Here is a 22,910-nt window from a genome sequence, read left to right on the forward strand (position 1 = left end):
AAAACAAACAAATCGTTCCCTCTAAAGTCACCATTAAAGAAATGAGTATGATACTGAACTGCTTCACATTCTCTCTTTAAATACTAAAATACATTTCTCTGTTCTGCTGTGAGGCAACACTACTTCGTACCTCAGGTTCCTAATGCCAAACTTATTTGTAAGTAATTTTCATACAAGCATGGTAAATTTGTTTTCAACAGAAAGTCAGGAATTGTCACTGCTTCCCCTTTTTGGCTTCCTCATCCTTAAATGGTGAACTATTTAATAACCCTTCCACATCGATTATAATCTCATGTTGACATTTTAATAATTTCAATGGATCATGTCACCTTTTCATCAACAAAAAGGGTACTGCCCTCATTGGAAAAAAAAAAAAACAGAGAAGGTTCTGCCTAAGGCTCTGACTGAAGTCTGGGGTTTCTTCTTTGTTTTTAGTTCATCTTTCGGACTTTTTCCAGACATAAATATGATCCTTCACTGACCGCAATGTTTGCTCTCACTTTGCTCATAGGCCCATTCCCTGCCATCTCAGCTGACTTTTGAAGCAGGGCAGTAATTATCTCTTGGAGCAGACAGCCCTCTAAAGCAAACAAGCATGCACAGGTCAAACTGCAGATTTGAAGGTTTTCTCCCATTCAGCTCTTCCCTGTCCCTTGAACTAAGAGTAGCTGAAGCGTCATCCGAGTTATTTCATAAAAATGAAATACCACTGACAAAAGAAAAGCAGCTTGCTTTCTATTTCTTACTACTTTATGTAAGTTTGGAAACGAAAAATATTTCACCATGGTTAAGGATGACGAGACATATCGTTCCGCTATGGACGAAGCGCACACAGAGCATTGTGGAACAGGAGTAAGGAACTGAGAATCATCCCACCCATGTCTGTTTTGAAAGACTGTATACTAAAAAGGGCACCCTTGCTTCAAAACGGACTCGGAACACGAGCCAGATCCTTCAAGGTTACACAGGTGCGTTTTATCTGTCCACTTAGAAAAATGCCAACACACAAAAATGCCAGGGATTCTGCTCCAGGCTTGCAAGAAGAATTCGAATGAGTCCCCTGTGAGCAGCGGAGCAGTTGGCCGCCTCTCTAGCAATACTTCCCGTAGCCACCATGCACATGCTGTCCTCAGAGGGGTGAGAAATTCAGTACATGAAATACGTCGCAGAAAGGGACAGCACAACACCTGGCCCAGTCCCAACTGGAATTAGAAATAACTTCTTTATAAAGGTCTCCAATCTGAGACATCTGCCACCTACTATACATGTCCAGTAGAACTACTGATAATTTTAGTGTCTAAAATACTCTAGTGGATGAATTTGGTTCATCCCCGCAGCAATGTGTAACAGCATACTGCTAGGGAGACAGGCAATACGGTGAGTATTGCAATTGTGTAATATTAGGAGAATGCAAACCAGTTGAAATTAACCTTTCATTTTTAGAACTCCAGTTGTTTTATCACACTCCTATTTCAGCAGAAAATAGACATTCATTATCTGCCAAACCAGAAAAAGAGAAAGTATTTTACAAAGAAGCAGAGAATGGAGCAGCTGAAGAGTGAAAATGGAAATCAAGTATTTTAAGATAATTGGTACTATTAATATGACTTTGCATGAACAAAACTTTACAACAGAGACATGGAAAAACTTTGCTTCTTTGTACCTCTAAATTACTTTTTTGAAAGAGTGGCTGGCTCTGACTGTATCAGTATTTTATGCGAAATTGACACCAGAAGCTTCTTCCAGCATGAATCTCAACTTGTGAAGATTGCTAAAAAATACCCAAAACACCACTGCATCAAGGAACAACAGAGAAGATGAAAGGCTTAGAGCAAAATGGAAACAGACTCAGTACAGTATTTTTAACATATCTTGATGGATGTGTAAAACTATTGGTGAAAATCAGATTGGTTTTACTTTTTCAATGAATATAAACCAGTATTAAATACCAAGCAGGGATAAATTCACTCATTTGCTTTTCTTTCTTGCGTGTATGACTCTAGGCTTCCTGCAAGAGCTAAGACATGCATTCTACAAACAATTTTAAATTAAAATACATGAGTTGAAGTGACATACGTGCAGGTGAGCAGGATCTGCTGCCTCCACAGGCCAGCAGCGAGCTGCGGGGCAGCCTGCAGTGCAGCTCACGCTGCACTTACCCGTGATGCGCCCTGTGCTACAACAGCAACGGAACCAAAGCAAAGGCTAAAACCAACGTGCAGGGAGCAGCTGCCAAAAGCTGCTTTTCTAACTCCTTTGCCTAGATGTCAAAGCTGAGTAACATGGTGCATGGTTGTACCTTTGGATTAAACAACCACATGAGAGATCCAAGCTGACAAAAAGGGAAGTGGATGTTGTTGCTAGCTAGCAAAAGGTCATGGTTTTACTGTTATTACCCAGTACTCAGGTGGTACATTCATTTCAAGAATTACCTAATAAGAAAACGTTGTCTCCTCCTTCCCTCCGGCCTAATCACCACACGTGTGGTTAGCTGTGACCAAAACAAAACATTTCCTCTCTGGGCATTTTAGCAGTAGAAACCCGGCAGGTCTTTTCTTCCCTGTGTCTCATTTTATACTTTCAGTTATTACTTCTGATTACAAAGGCTGTAATTAGCAACCAGTACTCTAAAACTACTATCACGTTTTAAGACAACATATTATTCAGGATGTTTAAATATCTACTGTTATTGTTTGATTTTTCATTTTTATATTCACACCTTCCTTTAAATTTTGCTGAGCTGTTATCTCAGCAAAATGACAAAGAAGCACAATAAAGACAAAATTTTGAAAAATGAGAAAACTTCAACATTTGAGCTTGAAATGGAAACTAGAAAGAGTCCTCAAGATCTACATTTCCGTAAGGAGCAAACCCCAAACTTTTCCATGAGCCTAGACTTACTCATTTCCACTGACAATAACAGCAAAACGATCAGAGAAGCTGCAGGTTAGGATCCATAGGCACAAGCATTTACCTCTTGGAGAGACTATGCTATGAGAGATGATAACCAGGAAAGCAGAAACTCCCTTTTTACGGAGGCCCAGTACCTTATCTTTAAAACTACATTCATATAAAGAGGAAGTAAATAACAGTAACATCAGATGCAAAGAATTATTCATTCCAGAAACCTCAGAGTTTACAAGCAGTGAAGTGTCCCAGTGCATTTGTAGGACTAAAATACAAAGATAATGAGAACATATGCTTACAGAAATCATCCAAATGTTCAAACCAGTATGTTGCAGATTTAGTTTGGAACTCAAAGCAACAAAGAAATTCAACATACTTCTAAATAATATAAATGCCAAACCAAAACTGCATGCAACATTTTAAAATAGAACCAAAAGAGCCTCCCAGCAAAACAGAGTAAATACTTGAGAAATCATTTTACCAATGAACATTCTCTGAAATCACTAGTTATTTTCATCACTCATTTAGAATGGATGTTCAACAGTGTAATATAAAGACATTAAATTGAAAACAGGCGCTAACAACTGGATGGTACACGCATGAGAACCAATCAGCATTATATTCATTCTGTAAAAAATTTGTTTTGGACATAAAGAGAAGTATGACAATATAAGAAGTTTGTGCTGCTACATCTGAAAGATTTTTCCATAGCATTTTAGATCCTTAAAAGTAAGAACACAAGTTCAAAGGTTCACAAATATATTCCTTTTCTCCTAAAATGCGGAAAGAATGCACAAGTAATATGAATGCAGTAAGAAAAACATGGCCAACTTACAATACTAATCAGGATGAGATGATAAAACTGCTCAGCTTGGCCACTGTTTGTTAGGAAGCAGTTTTGAAAGCATGACTGTGGCACAGTATCACTTGCCAGAGATGGCAGTCAAAACTCCAGGCAGTCTGTATAACCTGAATTCAAACCAAACTTAATGAAGAATTTAAACAGTGAAGCACTTGCATGAGTAGTTCTTCATGAAATTCCTCAATCAAATCCATCCCCTTTCTAACTTGCTTACTTTTCCCTGAATCCATGTAATTTATTCCCCTCCTCAGGAAAAGTGCACATAAACCTGGTTCCCTTTAAGTCATATCTACCGTTAGAACAATTCAGCAAGCTTATTCCTTTGTTCCAGAAACTCTTCTATCCATAAGCATTAACATTATATCTCTGCCATATGATTTATGAGATGGATTTAAATGCAAACCAAAGAGTCAAGCTTTTTGTATTCAAATCTCACTTCATAAACATGATTCCCAGTAAAACTTCTGCCTCACTCAAATATAAATACCCTAAACAGGCCCAAATGCTCAGGAAGGAAGAAGTGCTATGCATCTGGTTTATGCCAACAACTACTTTATAAATTTGGAGGCTAAAAAAGTCAAACTCTGATCATAACTCCTAATTATAGATACCCACTTGAAGTGGATCCAAATTCTCTACCTAGTTCAAAGAATGCAGACCAGAAGTCGCCCATGGAACTAACTCTGGGTAACAGAGAAGCATGATGGCAGCTGCAAGAGCAGCTGGTATGGTCAGGCACTTCCAACATGAGGCCTGAAAAAAAACCCATTTAAATGGCAAAAATGTTTAGGTCAAATTTAGGCATTCCACAGAGGAACAAACCTCTACCAAAGTTCATTTATTGCATATAACTGTCTCTTTACAAGTGCAATGAAGTCCTAGTTTGAACGTGAAATTTTAAATTACAATTACAAACATAATACTAACTAAAACTATGGCTCCCCATAGACAACTTAATCTGAACAGAAGCATTCATTTGACACAAGGGTACACCCCATTGCTTCAAAGCTGCCTTACATTTCAGAACCTGTGGTGCTTTCTCCTAGAAACCAGGCGGTGTATTTAATTAAACCTCTGATACATGCATTGTATTATCTCAAATTACTCTCCACAAAAAGTTCTTAATGTAACTTCTTAAAACGGAAACTTGTCATGTGTAGTCCATACAAGCTATTTTTTTAGGATTTTTCTTCCCCCACAACCACTGCAATATTCCCCAATGGAGTTGAGAGCATTTGAGCAGAAGTATATTATTAGTCCAGTTTGCAACAGATTAGAATCTAGTTCTTATTTGCCATGTCTGTTCTGTGCTGTTCAGTAAACAAAAGTCAATTATATTAAGAACTTATACAAATGCCCAGATTCAATAATGCAATAACATTAACAAACCAATCTACCTTCAAATATACCCTGCCAAAAGTTCAAAGCCATTATGATGGACAACAGTATTCACAGACAGTGACAAAAGCTTTGATCCAGGAAAGAAATATTGACCAACTCGTTTTACTTACAACGCACTCTCAATACTGCTGTTTCGGTTAAAATCAACTGAAACCTCTGAATGTACATCAAAGTAATGTCCCAGGTAATTCATCTGACTGAAGGTAAGTATCATTACAAGAAAAATACAGACAAAATTTGCATGTGTCTCAGAAGCAAACACTAACAAAGCAACCACTTCATGCTGTAATGTTCTGTGTAATGAGACTGCCAATTGCACCAGCTGAAGTTCAAACCCCACCTGACACCACTGACAGTACCACTATGTGCACTGCAAGCCTTCACCTGCTCTCGGGTCCAAGTACCAGGTTCAACATTACAGAAAAACCCCAACACTTACTCACTTGGACGCTACCAAGGTTTAATTCTCACTAAATGACCCCATAAAAGGCATTAACAAAAATGTGTTTTGTTTTGTTTTGTTTTTAAAGGGCATTTTGACTCACAGCCTTATATGCCATGAATAGTCATGGAGAGCAGGGGAAGAAAGATAAGAGATGATTTTCTCCAGGCCAAAATGGAGTGTAGGAATCAATGCACTTTCTCTTCTGAAACGCACAGGCACAACAACAAGATGAAAAGAGAGCCAAACGAAAACCTACCCAATGTCTCCATTTCAGGGAACGACCTTTATAAGAGATTTAAGAACTAAGAATATCCACTTGAGAAGAGCTTACCTGAGATAATCTTCAGCCTCCCAGGAGGAGAAGGAAGGTTAAACACCTCACAAATTACCTTTGCCTAACTCAAACAGTGGCAGCATATTGGCCACCAGACACAAGTATTTACTACAGAAGGGTCAAACAAACAAACCAACCAACCCTCACCCAGAACCCATTTAATGCCTTTTGAACCCTACCCACTAAAGGTAAAGCTGTGTTTTATTTGCAGTATTTAGCAGCTGAAGAGTAACAAAGGAAACTGACAGCATAACCAGAACCTGAGTACAGCTTAAAATTTTAGCTTCTATCTCAGGTAAAGACAGATGTCATTCTCTGCTAATCTGGGTTACGTGTTTATTCAGCAGCGACCATATTCTATACTTCAAACTATTTTTAAAAATGGATAAAATATTATCAAAAGATGACTATGGTAACCATTTGAGGCTTGTGGAGGAAGAGTTCTCAAATCTACCAGCCTCATTTTTTGAGGGCTCTTTTATGGTCAGCTCCTCCTCTTAATGCATCGACATAAAACATACTAAGGTCAGAAAATGTAATGTATGCTTCAAAAGGATGCTTATCTTCTTACAGGGACTAAAGCTAAAAATTTTTCAGTGTAACTGTGGTATCTGAGCATTCAGCAAAATCTCTGAAGGTCTACCTACCACTGCAGACTTTGTCCTGTTCCTCCTATGTAAACTCTTACACAATAGGATAAGCTCAGAAATCTATAGAGTTTCTCAATGCAGTTGTGGTAGAATTTGACCTCAGCTACTTTTTATTTATTCAGATATAGCATTCAGCAACTGGACTCCTCTTATTTAACATATCTACACTACATACGGCAGGTATTTAAGGCAGTAAGTCATGAACAAACCTTCTACCATTCATATAATTATATGACCTTTAAACAACGCTCATTTTAAAAAGGAAGATTTAGTTTCTGCAGCTGAGGAAAAAACTGATTTGCACGCACAGCTGAAGCAGCATTTGATATGACGCAAAAATCCCTGGCATCCTGCAGCAGCCATCCTTGTATTTCACCTCTGTTGTGGCTTCAGCTGTTGTGGCCAGCCCACCGGAGGAAGCGGTGACACGGAACGGCACTGCTGAGGAAGCAGCTTGCTGGCAATTTGGTTCTGGAAGAGCCTAAATATTAACACTAGATCACTAGATTCCTCTCCCTGTTCAGGCCTTGGTGGATAACACCCTTCTTTCCTCTCTTATATACTCCATAAGCATGAATTATTTTAAAGATCCTTAATGAAATCCTGTTTTCTGAGTAAACAAAATGTTTCACACACTGAAATTTCATATCTAGAACAAAACTATGTTCTCATCTTTGATAAAATATACTGGGTAAAGTCTATCATTTGACTCATTTTAAGGTTTTGCCCCTTTGCTATATTCAAAATGATTACAAATCAGATGCAGTATAGAGAGCTAGGACCAATTTCTGAGCAGGCCAGCCCTTCCCTTCAGGTGTGTCTGTGTGCCTGGGCAGAAGGACATTGAGAATCATCATCACGCTGGGGCTCCAGGCAGCAGAAATGACCACAAAGCATCTTTCTGTATTGGACACTGTATCGGGAGAAGTCACAGACCACAACACAACTGTATTCCTTTAGGTCGTATTTTAACTTAAGTTGCAAACAAACCATATACAAAAAGGTATATTTAAAACAATTAAGGGATTGCATTTCAATTAGTTAATAATATATTGTGCTTTAAAACAATGTCACTGATAAACATGAGATACTTCGTTCTCTCACTTGGATTTAGGAAATAGTTGGCTAAAGTTTTCTCATTTTTAAGATCAGAAAGAAATGGATTGCTCAGCTTTCAGTGATTGTTTGACTTCTCTGTGAAGTTACAGCTAAGCCTCACAAGGTTATAAAGTAAAGTACTTCAAAAAAGATGGACTGTTAGAAGCCTGATCAGAGAAAGATGTTCTAGTGATCTAAATGAATCTAGAAGTACACATAATGTAATATAAAAGTATGACTCAGTTTTAAACACCACACAAACCTTGCATTTTGACTGCCAACTATGTTGTGTCAAGTCCAAAAAGACGTAAACCCAAAAGACAAAGAAACCTTACTAGTTTTCTCTGTGGAAGTACAATGTAATTTCGATATGCATAAATGCCAACGGGCATGGTAAACTCTCACCAGGTAGGAAAGAAAATAGATGAGAACACAGAATCCTTGTTCCTGCTTCCAGTGAAGTTCAGAACATTGCTACCAAGTTAGTAAGAACGGGAACTGGCCTTGCACATTGTGCATGTGCCCAGAGGTCTGTGTTGTAACCTACTGGAACAGAGTCACTGCTAACCAGTGAGATTTTTATCCTCTGCAACACACCCAAGCTTTATATCAAAGTGTACAGAACATCATGTTTAAGGAAACAAAACTGTAAGAGATCTTTTGTTCGAGGTATGGAGTCTGGTGGAAAAAAAAGTGTTTTACATGTTACTTAGACTCAAGGCAATGCGTTTAAACACAGAAAATATTTGCAGAGACACTGAGAAAGATATTGTGTGTCTTACTATGTGTAAATCTTCACTCTTAGGAAAACAAGACCTCAGAAGACTGCTTACGGCCTCTAAATCAGTTGAAGAGCTGACAGATTCTTTTTCTGATCCACAAACTTCCTTCCTTTTACATTTCCTCTCCATTATGCTGAGCCTGTACTTTATAGTTCTTTCTCTGTTAGTGCGGAATTAAATGTAGGCTTTCAGTAGGACTTCTGACTCACCTCACTGATCACATTTAAAAAGTAACACAGGTTGCAATTCCTGTCTTGGAAACCTATGAACTCTACTTCAAAGCTTACTGTAAGCCAAGAACTTTCTCTTTACAAAGCTTATCTATTATCAAATTTTAAGAGCTGCTTTACATTCTAAATAACTTTATTAGCTACTTCCAATCAGTACCTAAAAATAGAGGATTTACTGCACATGCACAGAACGAGAGTACTTGTTTGGCTGTACTGCAGCCTGTAGCAGCTCCATTTCGTGCACCATGCAGATGCCCCGTGCAGCTCTGAAACTCTTGCTCCCAGAAGCACAGACAATCTGTGCTGACTTTTGCTCACACCACTTGCTTAGCTGGGGGCTGCACTTGAGGCAGATCAACCACAAAAGAACAGCAGGTCTAAAATACACAACTCTGATCACCCTTAGAATTTACAGGCTCTTTACCACAACTTAATTCATAAATCTTCCCACAATGGACGATGGTCTTTAAGAACAAAGATAGAAGTCCAGTTCCTGAAAAGAAGAGTCACCATTTTGTGAACTTAAAATGAAATATTGTGCAAAGACAGATTTTGAAAATGTCAACCAAAGACAGTCAGAAATGAGCTTGTGTAACATGCTGGACTGTGGCAGCACAGGAAAACCTGAAATGCTTCTTTTCTTCTAGGCTAACCTAATAAAAAAAAACTTAGTTGCTTTTTAATAACAAAAAAAAGAATCAAAGTTTGCACCAGGATGTCACCATTTGGGAGAACTTCCATTAAGGCTGGGCAAACCTTGTTCTCTCTCCATTTCACAAAGCATTAACTCTACTAGTATTAATAGGAAACTATTAGCTGTAGTCCCACTCTCCCAAAACTTGAAGCATTACAATCAGCTCCTTCTTGAAACCATTTTCTAACAAATGCTCCGCACATAACTGGTATCTTCTAAATAAGGTTCACAGAGTAAAATATAAGAAAATTATACGTAAACAACAATAATAAGCTGTCTTTCCTTCAAGAATCTAAGAACAGTTGACAATATTATCTAACATTCAACATCCTGCAAAATGTCACTAACTTCAAAGCATGAGAGTCACCTCAGCCACCCCTAGAATGCAAATTCAACAGCTGTTTCACAGCACGTTGCAATAAAGCAGAACCATGTCAGAAGGAAAAATAAAGATAATTTTTATTCCCAACTGAAAATCCAGAGGGAAGTTAGATTGAGAGAAAAGCTGTTATTAAGCTAAAACATGACCAGAAAGTCAGGGGTTTATACAGGCCTGTTCTATGTAGTCTTAGAGCCCTAGGAAGGGCAGCTGGATCAGGAACACTGCTGTCCATCTGAATGACAAGTGAAACCCTGTCTTTGGTATTCTCTTTAAAGGCACGAGTGCTTCCAGCTAAATCATCCATTCCTTCCCAAAGATTTATCCTGTGAGTTCTGTGCAAGTACTGACATGGCCTACCTCGACTTGACTCACAAAACCTGAAAGGATCAAACCCATATTCATTACAGCTGTAGGCTACACTAAATGAAACGCACTGAACTCAAGTTAAATACAGTCCAACGTGCAGCTGGCTAAGCTACAAAGCCCATGGCCACCACCATATTTAACTCTCCGTGTGATCTGAGACAGAGTTTGGTCCATTCTACTATAAAAGTGGCGAGTGAAAAATTAAAGTCAAATTGTGAACTTTCCTGTAGTGCAGTTTTAGGACCAGCTGTAAACATACCCTGCAACAGAAAATCCATCAGGTTTGCATCCTTGCATACAGATGACCTCAAATGTCATGCATGTATCAACAAACAGAAGTTATTTAGTGTCCTTTTTCTCTGTTCTTACCAAAATATTTAAAACCATCACATATCCATCCCAGTTAATCCGTCAAATTTTAAGGGTGACTGAAATTTTTTTGACTAAATAATGCAAATACCCCTTCAAAACAAGCTCAGGGCTCTTTTTCTATTGCCCTGTCTTCTACATAGCCACTTACGTGAAAGGAAGCCAAATCATAACTGCTGCATTTTGTTTGTGCTTGCACAACATAAAGCAACAGGGAATTGGGTCCTTTGTTCTTAAGCACAAGTTTAACTCAGATGACACTGAACGACTGAAAGAATCTGATTAACAGATATACTACATCAATTTTTAGTATTAAAGGCTATCAAAGCCACCATTCTAATTTGCTGCTTCTCCCACAGGGACAAAAGGGTTTGATTTTCTTATCACACCAAAGCTTGGCTTTTTTACTTTATTTTTATTAAAGACATCTTTACAATAATTTATGAAAATGTTTCTATTCTTTTGTCTATTGTAAGGAAGCAAAAGAAGATTTATTTAGCTAAATTTGCAGTCCCCTTTAACGTAATACTAGGGCTTTGTGCTACAGTGGATTAAAGCAGCATCTGTTCTTCTTTGGAAACCTGGAGTCAAATCACAGCAGTGCAATAAACTTGCCATCTCTGTCTGTACCCTAACTAGAATCATCCTTCCTCCAAATAAAATTCAAATGAATTCCTGAAAGACACAAGAAGGGCTATAGCTATGTAACTAAAGTGTTTTTATTTAATAAGGCTTGCTAAAAGCTCATGATCAGTAGCTATTTTTGTACAACAAAGATGTATGAATTAGACAAAATCTGTACTTATGTGAGTTTTGACATAAAATGACAACATACAGGATACTAAAAACGAACTTCCAAATCCAAGGCCTGATTTAGCTTTTATAACTACAGATTCTTGTTAGGCAACCAAAATAGAGAAGCAAAATAGAGAATATCAATTTGGACTGTGGCCAACACTCTGTATAAATATAAATGTAACCTAAACAAAACACAGTTAACAAAAACAACGCACCAACACACTTTCTCCCCAAACCCCAGCTTCATCTCTTCGCAATTCCAGTTGTTCTGTTGCTCAGGCAGTGTCTGGGTTAGGGGCACATCATCTATTTAATGTAACAAATAGAGCAAACGGCTCCATCCTGATTACAGTTTCTGAGGTCTCCTGCAGTTCTGTTATTAAATAAACATAAAAAACAATAACTGATTGACAGCTCCTGTGATTAAAATATGCCTGGCTCTGAAATTAACAATAAAATCGCCATTGATTCTGACAGAAAAAGAACTATGTAAATGCTGAAAGAGCAAGAAAATTGCATTTTAATGTCCTTCATAAATAACGATAAATCCTTGCAATGAAGAGGCACAACAGATGCAACAACCCAGCTTATCTATGTCCATTTATCAGGATGCACAAAACAACAAAGTGGGGTTTCTTTCTCCTCAAGTTGTGGTCCTTGACAGTTTTTTTCAAAAAGTACAACATTCAAAACCACAATAACTTAAACCACTCCTTGGCACCTGTCAGAATCAGGCAGAAACCAGAAGGGTGCACTCATCTGGACCTTGAGATTCTATGAAGGCCTAGTGGATAATTTCCAGGCCATCCTTATGGCATTAATATTTCCAAAACAAAGCTGCCCTGATAGCAGGCTAAATCCAGTTTGACTCACTGAGAATCCCAGAGCTGAGGCTATGAAGCTAAGGCAGTGCAGTGCTTTGGATTTCAATTGCAACACTAGCCGGCGGACAGTTCTACCAGGAAGGCAGCGTCTCACCTCTAGCACTTGTTTCCCCATGTTTTGCTAGAGACGCCTGAGGTCTGAGTATCAGAGGTGTCAAACACCAAGAAGCACAACAGAAATATGTGAGGGGATGTTAAATGCCTCCAGGCAGCACCTCCACAAGTGCTGGGTTTGCTTTAGGATGATGCCCTGCACCCACCAACAGAAGGCTGGATGCTTTTAGGCTGGCTTTTATCATTCCCAGCTACTTCTTTTTGGCGTTCAGGGCAAATACAGTTTGCAAGCATAATTAGAGTAATCATGTAAGTGTGCTAATCAGCTACATAATTATGAGATCTTCCTCTTCAGCAAGTTTGATCCCTGAATTGCCATCTTCACACTTCAGAAAACAGGATCAGTATGAAGGTAAACTGTTGTTTCAAAGGAGTTCTACCTTAAGTCCCAGCCCCTAACCTCTAGGACCCTCCAAGGCATGAAACAATCTCAGCTTCCAAGTGACAGAAGAGTATTCTCATGAAGACTAACATTCAGAGGAATACTTCCTATAGCAATATGAATAGAAACGCAGTTCTCTTCTGAGAATTTTCATTTTGCAAATATGAAATGGCCATGGGGCAAGAAAAATTATGTAAGGCCATGGGATGCCTGTATTAAGAAACCCCTTCCCAGTTCTCATGAGGAACACCCTGCCAGCTGCCAGCAAAGGTACCTTTCTCCTTGCCCAGTACAAACTCGCTGTGTCAACTCCTAGCAACCTTCCAACACACTTTTGTAAGAAGAACAACAAATCAGAGTTACTGTTCAACTTGGTATTTGGACTTTTCAGCTGAAAAATGGAATCCTTTGAGTTTCCTTACCTGAAAGTTGTGAATTATTCAATGAAACTGAATTGCAAATTGTTTATTAACTGGACCAGGATTCCCAGAGGGCTTCTAAAGGACCAGAGAAAAAACTAAATGCTGTTGATACACTGAGTGCTGTAATTTTCAACAGTTAGCTCCAGCTCCTGGACTACAGTATTTTCATGACAATGAATTATTTCAGATTAGTAGAAATGGGAAAAAACAATAGCTGACTTCACACATGAAACCCCAACACTGAGCACCTATTTAACTAAGAAAAAAACCAGCTGACTAGGATATAACAGTACTCTCAATATCTGGAATTTCAGAAGAGGACATCACAACAACAAATGTGGTACAAAAGTAGAAGCAAAATGGGAAATGAGTCATTTTATTCAGCACAGCTTAAGTTCTCCCGATGCACTAGACAGATGTAATGAATTCTGTCTTTATATGAAAGGTATCTGCCACAAGAATAGACATGGTTAAATACAACCATCCAAACTAAGCACTCAGCAATTCCTCTTTTAACACATCAGGCAGAATAATCAAGTTTAGCTGAAAGGAAGTGCACAGCAATGTGCCAATGGAGGAAAAAGGTCTGAAACAATGAATGGCAGAATGTAATTGTGTGAATACAGGCAAATCTGGCACTACAGTAACAATTATGAACTATGTTTTTTAACAAGCCATGCAAAGGTTTGATCTCTTATGCAAACATTAGCAACTCCACACACGAAAGTTACAAGCTGAGCTTCAGTATTTTCCTTAAGGGTAAAAATGGGCTTAAGAATCATTAAATGTGTTACTAAACTGTACTACAAAACATTTTTCTTCACCAAAAAACATTTTTCCTTTCTTTTCCAGAAAAGACACCGGTGCATTCATATGCAGTCACACTGAATCCAGTCACTTCCTCCTTTTCTGTTTTTCCACACATGCACACACCCAATTTCAGATGCTGCCTATCTTTATTTAAATCGAGTATTTCTTTAACAGCCAATCCACTCAGAATTTCATCCAATTATTCGGTGGAATAAACTTTCACGATGCATGGGAGATAATTTTCTTTTGCAAGTGCACTTGCCAGGCTAACTACTTTAGTCTGTCGTAATCCACGCATGACATTGCACAAGAGAAACTAGCTTCTGCATCGAGTTTTCAAGTGGCTCATATAACAGAGCAGTGTGTTTTTGTAATTTTGACACGTTATGTCGCTAGTTAACAACATCACAACAATAGGGGCTGTACATATTAATATGGTAAGTCCCATTTTCTGTTTTTCCTGCATCAGTTATTCAGTATCCCTACCTTAAACGGCTCTGAACTCAACTTTTTTCCTCGTTACTTTTGGCTGAGCACGCACAGCCTGCTTCACCCTGAGCGGTGTCACTGGGCTCCAGGCACCTCCCCTGGGCCCCGCGGGCTGATGGGCACACAGCACAGCCTGTGCCTGAGCTCTGGAGCTGAACTGGCCGCCGCTGTGACACCCGTCATGTTGTGATCCCCACACCAAACTCCACGCACGGCAGCGTTTCCACGCCCGTGCCCACGCACCGACCTCAGTGGGAACGCGCACACCGAGATCACATCCCAACAGCGCCCTTCTCAAAGAGCTTCTGGCGGGTTTATGCTTTGTCTGGCACCCACCAGCAACAACATATGCACGAGTCCACTTCGGATACCGCATTTGAGCGATTTGTTTTCCCAGTCCGAGACAGGCGGCTCTGTGACTCCCGCATGGTGCGATGGCCACAGAGCCGCGGGTGGCCCCGCTGCCCCCCGACACAAAGCGGGGACCCCGCGGCACAGCCGGGCCCTGTCGCACCCGGGAGCGGCCGCTCCGCCCGGCTTCCCCCCTCCACAGCTCCCCGGCGCGGCCGAGCAGCCACGGAGCGGAGCCCTTTGTGTGACAGGACGGGGCGCGCACTCCCGCGAGCCCCCCGAGCCCCCGGGCAGCTCTTACCAGCTGTCAAGCTCCAACTCCAACAGCGACTGGGTCCTCTCGGAGCTGCAGTGCAGGCACCACATGGCTGTGCCGAAGTCGCGGGCGGGGAGCTCGGCGCTGCCACCATAGCCGCCCCTGGGCCGCCCCGCCCCCGCGCCCGCTCCCCTCAGCGACGCGGGGGGGGTGGCGGGGGAGGGACACGGGAGCGCGCCCGCGCGCCCGCGCCGAGGGCGGTTTCCCGGGGAACGCGGCGCGCGCCGCTCTCCTCAGGGCGGCCGCCTCACGGAAAAGCGCGGGAGCTGCGTCCTCACAGCGCCTGTCAACGGGAGGGGACACAGCCCCCCAGCTCCTCCACACACACGGGCGAAGCTAGTTCTGGCGAGCAAGAATTCCTCGCTGGAATTAAAACAAAACCAAAAAACGCCACAAACAACCAACAACCACCAAAACAAACACAAAAACACCCCCAAAGCAACCAAACAAAAACCAAACAACACGCACATCACCAACTGAATTTCATCATCACGGTATCTGACACATGAATAACAATCCTTCCTAGTTTTTCATTGTTTTGTTTTGGTTTTGGGGGAGGGGGTGTTCTGTTGTTTTTATTTGATTGGGGTTTTTGGTTGGTTTTGTTTTGTTCTTGTTTGGTTTGTTTCATTTTTCCTAGCAGATTAACCACGGCGGTGATTAAAGTCCTGCAAGAAATCAAGTCTAAACAGAGTTAATTGTCACTTAGTAATTCATGAAATAAAACCATCTCACCTCCTAGAATACCGTCAAAGGCGCTTTAATTTATATATACGCCTCTTAGGTAGAAACCACGCAGCTGCAAATGAGAACATTGACGTTCTGTAATTTTCTCAGACACAATAGCATTTTACACGCACATTTTAACAAAGGTGCTTATGGCTCTGGATGCTCTCCCAGCCTTCCTCCCCCAAGCCCAGAGAAGCGAGGGGTTTGCAGCACATTTGAAGGTTAATCCGAGTGCAGAAGAACTGGGGACCCGGCAGGTCCGGAGCTTGTCAGGACGTTCCTGGGGACAACGCAGCCGAGTTCTGCCACAGATCGGAACCACAACTTTGAAGAATACTTGCCTAGTTCCACTGGTAGAGTGTTCCTACAGCAATTTTAGCTTGACGGGACACAAGAACAGCTGGAACTGCACTGTAAAACCAGCAGATAAATAGTGCTGCCTATAGCTACAAAGAAATTACTGTTTCAAAAATCAGTGAGGCCCATATGATTAATATCCTGTAAGAACGCAAGAAAGTGAGACGAGTTTTAACTTTGGGGTTTCCTGTTTCATGGAACTGTCAAAACAACTTGCTTTCCAAATGAAGTTTCCCTTCATCACAAAAAGCATCGTGTCTGTGTGAGCCGGGCAAACCGTCTGACCACAGACACTCCTTGTCTTCATTTACATGCCAGGCTGCTGGAGAAGGTGGAGCTAATTAAGGAAACGAACCAGTCTTGGAGCAGTGGGGGTGCATCTGCTTAGTTTGCCACTAAGGGCTTCATTCATAATCATTTGCACAATATTTAGTGCAACATTTTGTAGGGACAGAGCAATTTGCACTATAGTTTTTGGGAATGGAAATGTTCCAGCACAAAAAAGCAGCACTGGCTGATCTCTGTGGTTTGGGGAAACTCAGAGGTTTAGTCAGGAACTACAAATGCTGCTCAAACAAGACAGCAAGGTACAAGAAAGAGCAGAATGAAAGGCCCAGCTGTGCCCTTGTGCTGTATATACAACATACCTCTTATTTACAATACACACACGGAGAGCTGATCACATTTCTGGATGATAAAAAGAATCAAAGCAAAACTTTACTTAAACCCAGTTGAACGTTTGGATCGAGTGTGCGTTTTGCATAGTTTCCTAAGGAAGCATTAAGCACGGATTCCAATAAGTGTGGGTTTAACCAGCCTTCAGTGAAACTCAAATACGTTAAGGAAGGACACACCTACACCGACTGTTTTGATAGTAACGTCACTGTGAGCCCATAACCAGAGACTATTTCCACTGCAATGCCTCCTCTCAACAGCTGTCCAGACAGTCTCTTCCCTACAGAAATTCCGGGATAACAATCCCACATTTTTCTGGTCCTGACTCGATGTGCTCCCGTGTCAAGCGTCATCTCCACAGGCAAACAGAGACAAATCCAAAGCAGACATAATAAGCAGCCCACAAAAGTCAGCCACTGCTTTGGAAACCAGTTTCCATTTAGAAACCAAGCGCAGACAGTTGGACCGTGGGCTGCGACGGAGGACATGGACTGGCAAGGGTGACCAAGAAGCTCTGACCTCAGAAGCAGTCACAGAATTTTCTGAAGAATGTACTTTTTCTGGACCTGCTTCAAACAGAACCTTCCTTCTACAGGACTGAACACATTAGATAAGCAAACAGCCAAGCAATGCTAACACATCCCATGTCAAATACGGCGTAGATAATTGCTACAGCTCCCCCCCTTCAATGTCAAGCATCTAGAATTCTCAATTTTGTTTTGACCATTCCGCTACAAAGTTTTTCTTAAATCACTTCTTGTTTTAGTAAGTCTAAAACCTAAAGCAGAAATTAAGTGCCAAAGTCATCTACATCTTTAAGATCTCACATGTATTCCAATGGGGGAAATTAAACACAGAAAACCAAATTCTTGCTGCACTCTGCAGATGGCATTGTGGTTTCTGAGTCAAGGCAGCTTGATATGATTATTTTAGGAGGGATATTTTGTTTACATTTCAGCATTCCAAAGCCACCTTCATTGAACCATAATCCATACTGTGTAATCCCGTCTCCCTCAGGTAGCAGCCACTATAATCCATACTGCATAGGCCATGCTCACTCAGGTAACCGGGGGTGATGTTTCATAGCTATCTACACTTGACTTTTTAGGACAATGTTTTTGGTGGCACGTAGCACTGTTTTTTCACTGTCTTGACTGCACAGGTGCAGTGCTGATGCTCTACAAACAGAGGTGATGTTTCAGGCCTTAGAAGACAGTGGCAGCAGCAGCTCTTCTAAAACACAGAGCCAAGAAGGGCTTCTATACCACAACTTTTATCTGCACCTTGTATAGAAAGTTTTGGTAGAACCAACAGGAGGTACATATATGCTTTGTTGTTCTCCCACTGCTATTTTGACAGCTGGCTGGCATTGGAGCTGCCGCCAACATACTATGGGAATATGCAGCGCAGGGTAAGGAGACAGCAAAGTGACTTTTCATGTCTTAGTATTTGTTGGAACGCAACTAATAGTAAAACACAAAGTCATCATTGCTCCAGTGGAAAAAAAAAATCAACTTGACCTATGAAAAAAATACGGAACCAGGAACCAGGAAATCTCTGAAGTAAAGAAAGATTTCAAACTACGGACTTGCGGAGGTAAATAACTGCGCAGCCCCGGGAGGAGCTCCCTGCCCCATTCGCTCGGTACCGCTGCAGTTTGCAGGCGGTGTGGCCATGAGTGCTGCTGACAAACTTGCAAAGGCGGCTCCAATTTTGTTACCACTATCCTGTTTAACAATATCTCAGGAGTCAATGTGGCACTTGGACTATTCAATCTGCCTTGCTGAAGCTAACCGTATTTTATTTCTAATACAGGAATATAATTAAACTTAGATTAAGCACAACACTGAAATTTTGGTTTATCCAGTAATTTACGTAAATCACTGTTATTTAATGTGTTAATAGCTAAGACAAAGTTTATAAACCCCCAGAGTGCAAACTCAATTTGTAATTATGAGCACACAGCAATTTGTGTAACATGCCATCTAAATCTACAGTAATTATGACCCTGCTTAAGGGTAATTCCCAACTTAATCACATTTAATACACCATTATTTCCAAGATCTAAAAGGCTGAAACGGGCATTTATCTTGCATTTTGTTTGAATAAAAGCAAAGGGTTACCCAGAAAAAAATGGAAGAAACTACTAAGGAGCAGTTTTCTTCCTGCAGAGTATAAATATAACCATGTAGCATCGTAAAATAAAACACATGCATGGGTCAAAATACATGTTATTCCTCTTCACAGTGGGTTTTGGGGGGATATTAATCCAATTCATTCATTGAAAAAAACACGCTAACCCACATGGATGCTGCACTGCCTTCCTCCCTTCCCTCCCCCACAAAATGGATTTCTTATCTTCTCTCATATACATTTCTTAATTTCCTGTGGCTGCATACTAGTTCACTTATTGTTTTAATACCAATATACAAAAATCGGCATTAAAACAACAGCTACAAATTCACTTCACTTTGTAAACTGAACTTATAAAGCCTTTAAACAAACACATCTGGGAAAAGACTTTATGTTGTCGGTTGCTATGGAGTAGGCAAAACAATGAACCTTTGTAGCCATTTCACTCTTCTAAAAACAGATCCAAAGCCTATTTAAAGCAAAGGAAATCTCCACTGACTTCAAGGTTTGTAGACTCAAAATTCTACTTTTCAGCTACCTATGTCAAACCCCTCACCTTACAAAACATAAAATAGCATTATCACTATGTAAAGGATGGGTACATCAAAGTACAAAGAGTACAAATCAAAACAGAGGAAAATTAGAATAGCTTTTCACAGTCACCTCACAGATCAGTGGGAGTACTAAAAATGGAACAGATCTACATGTTTTGCTTCTTTATCCCCTCTCATAAAACAAGATACTTTGCTCCACAGAGGCAGAAAAAGGTCTGTCATTAGCCCCTCAAACGACACCCTGAGCTCTGCAGCAAACTCTCAGCCTGGCCATGGCTAGAAGATTTGGAGAAGGAGCCCAATTTTGGAACAAAAAACAAAATTCTGCAATGATAACAATGTTGCAATATGCTCAGATACTCTGATTTATCCAGTGTGGAAGCATGTGAACTAGACAACCCTGTAAATTATAGCAAGTCGTAAAACACATATCCAAGATCTCAGCAATGAGAACAGGGCACAAAGAGGATTAGATCACAGTCAAATCATTAGACCAAAGCCAGGATTCCCAACTCGAAATTCTCTGCTGTCAGTACTCTGACCTGGTTTTGTCCCTCAAAGTCAGTAGTGGATCCTGCCAACCCTCCCTTGTGCAGGCAGCTGTTGTCACCTATGTTATTAGATGCACTGCAGCACTGACTATTTGCATCCACAGGAACAACAACAGAAATAACAAAAGAGTTTTTAGTTGGTGCAGCGTTTAGGTCTTTCTCTCAGAGAACTCTGGAACACTGGTCACGCTGCTTCTGAGCTAACATTTTCATCCTCTGGTTCTGCCTCTGCTCCCCCACAGTTTTGGTTTTCTACAGAATCTGTCAGTCACTAGATAACTACATTTTATTCTAATACTATCAAGATATTTAAAATTTCTCTTGTCAGACCCACAGGCACGTGGAACAATTATTTTTTGTGCAAATATCACACAACCTCCCTTTCAAGACAAATTTGGCAGGGGGCTTTCCTTTCAGCTGTGCTCAATGCTGCCGTGACTCACCTCAGCAGAAACTCCACCTGAGAAGCAGAAGCTGCGATCAGAAATCCGTGGACAGAAGGACAGCACTTGGAAATCCCCCAAAGATAGCACAGAGGCTGACAAGGAGCCAGAGAGCCCCTCTAGAAAGAAGTTAATCTTTACACCAAGAACGCTACTCTATTATTTCCAGAAATTGTAGATCGAAACCCAGTAAAAGGGAAAAGGAAACCTTTAATCTGCGTTCTTGGGGTCAATAAAGGCAGGACTCTGTACCATGAATACAAGGTGACTGCAATTACAAGTTTGTTGATACTGCTAAGAGCAAAGCCACAAGAGCAGCTCCTTCACTTTCCTCGCTGGCACGTGCTGTTCCCTAAAGAACACGGAACTCCCGCAGCTAAGGACTCACCTCAGTGCTTCCAACACACAGCACTGGTGCCAGGACCTCGCTGGCTGGGCATTCGGTGCCGCTGCCAAGCAAGGGTGGTGGGCACCAAGTCCACTTGGCTCAGGATTGGGAAACTCAGGATCACAGAATCCCAAAATGTCAGGGATTGGAAGAGACCTGGAAAGCTCATCCAGACCAATAAAGGGCTGAAAAAGTAAAGTAATTCTCAGTCACTAGAGCAATGGAGCAGATTTGTGGTGAGATTAAGCTCATACTGGCATGGAAAGCAGTGGCTTTACCTTCTCCATTCCCCACGCCTCTTGCAGGAGTGGATTTAACACAAAGCGCGCTTGGGCAGGTCAGGTTTGGATGTTTCACCTCACTCAGGGCAGAGACGTTTACCGAAGGTGCACACTGAATGCCAAGAGCCGCTGAGCACGTACTTCAGGCACAAGAGAAAAGCAATGCAAACATTCACTTCTTTTCCTTACCTCCCAGTATTCTCTCCAAATGGCACTTGAATGGAAAGATTATCATGATTCGGGACTATTTATTACTACAAAGTACCACTGTTAAAGCACCATAAGAAAAATCCACTGACATAAGATGATACAAAGATGATACACCACCTATGCAGTAGCTAGCAAACTCACCGCAATAAAATATCTTTAAATGAAGATGGACAGAACATGAACATTGATATGATCCATATAATGCAGGTAGCTAATACACAGTATATTAACGCTCTTGAAACACCCAGTGCAAACTAACTGAAATGGAACCATTCTTTAAAAATTATTCCATATATATATATATACACCAGAAGGTTCTCCACAGCCTCTTTCCCCCCTGCTTTCATTTTATGGCAGCAATAATGTGCTTTCTGCAAAAAGCCTTTCTTTGGGATTAACGGACAGCAGAGATTAACAATGCTTAGTTATGCTTCACGTGACCAACATCTCAGAAGCTCTCAGACCTCAAGAAAAGCACAGTTTTGTTTACTTGGTGTTTAACTTTTTTTCCCTGCGTGAATGATCCACAAATGTAGTAAGATGAGCTTCTGTGTGCACACAATAAAGTCAAGCAGAAAAAGACATGACGGATTTTAAAATGGCTTTATTTATGTTTTCTAATTCTGGAAAATACAGAATTACGCTTCTTTGAATAAATATATGAAAGAATTACAAACCCCATGAATACTGGCTGAAAGCTTGTGGTAGTAATTATTAGTCAGTATTAAAGTAAATATCTGAATGTTGCTAATTTATGCTCTATATAGAACTGTCTTTCTCTCAGCATTGGTGACAGGCGGCTCAGTATAACGTGCCACACCATGCAGAAGCACATATTTTCCATGACTTGTATTTCTGTGAGCACATTCTAAACCCAGAATCTCTTCTCCTTGAAGCTCAGATTGCGTTACAGTTGCTTATTTTTATAGCAACAACTAAGTTTAAGCTGTTACTAAAACGACAAGTATCATTGAAATGTCCCATATCTAAATAAAAACAATAGACCAAAATCCAATTTTAAGGTAAAAAAATAATGTTTCTACTGACTGCATATTGAAACAAAGGAGTAAGAAAGAGGTTATAAGGAAGGTCTTGTTATTGACATGATAAAGTTAGGTTTAAAGGTATTTTATGAAAATATTTTCATGGTTTCTCTATTAGTGCATGACTGCAACACAACGATTTTTAATTCCCACACGATTCAGCGCAGGCCTCCTGCTCACAGTGCCATGTATAATGCAAAGGGTGATCACTGAGGAAAAACAACAGAACCACATTCCCCAGCAATGATCACACAGCAAAACGAGTTACCATACTATGGCCACCCTATACATATAAATATATATATATATACCGCAGGAAACAGCTGTGGCACTGCCAATACCACTGTGTGTGGTAACAACGTCTGAGTCTCCAATAATTGGCTTAAGTCAGTGAACTAGATTCAGTAACCATAAAAACTCAATCTTAGCGTAAACTACACAAACAAATATTGACTTTTTC

General features: G+C 40.6%; 1 protein-coding gene across 11 annotated transcripts in view; it reads right to left on the minus strand.

Annotated features, from left to right (window-relative positions):
• IQSEC1 (IQ motif and Sec7 domain ArfGEF 1) overlaps positions 1 to 22,910 on the minus strand; it is a 318,301-nt gene that overhangs the window by 53,716 nt on the left and 241,675 nt on the right. The window contains exon 1 of one of the 11 annotated variants that reach the window (XM_065845360.2): positions 15,072 to 15,234. The exons of the other annotated variants lie outside the window; for them this stretch is intronic. Coding sequence (XP_065701432.1) covers positions 15,072 to 15,136 — 65 coding nt within the window. The 5' untranslated portion in view covers positions 15,137 to 15,234. Of the gene's footprint in view, positions 1 to 15,071; positions 15,235 to 22,910 lie in introns of those variants that run through there. 11 annotated transcript variants of the gene reach the window in all.

The sequence above is a fragment of the Patagioenas fasciata genome, chromosome 10, assembly GCF_037038585.1.
Source record: "Patagioenas fasciata isolate bPatFas1 chromosome 10, bPatFas1.hap1, whole genome shotgun sequence".
Classification (NCBI taxonomy): Eukaryota; Metazoa; Chordata; class Aves; order Columbiformes; family Columbidae; genus Patagioenas; species Patagioenas fasciata.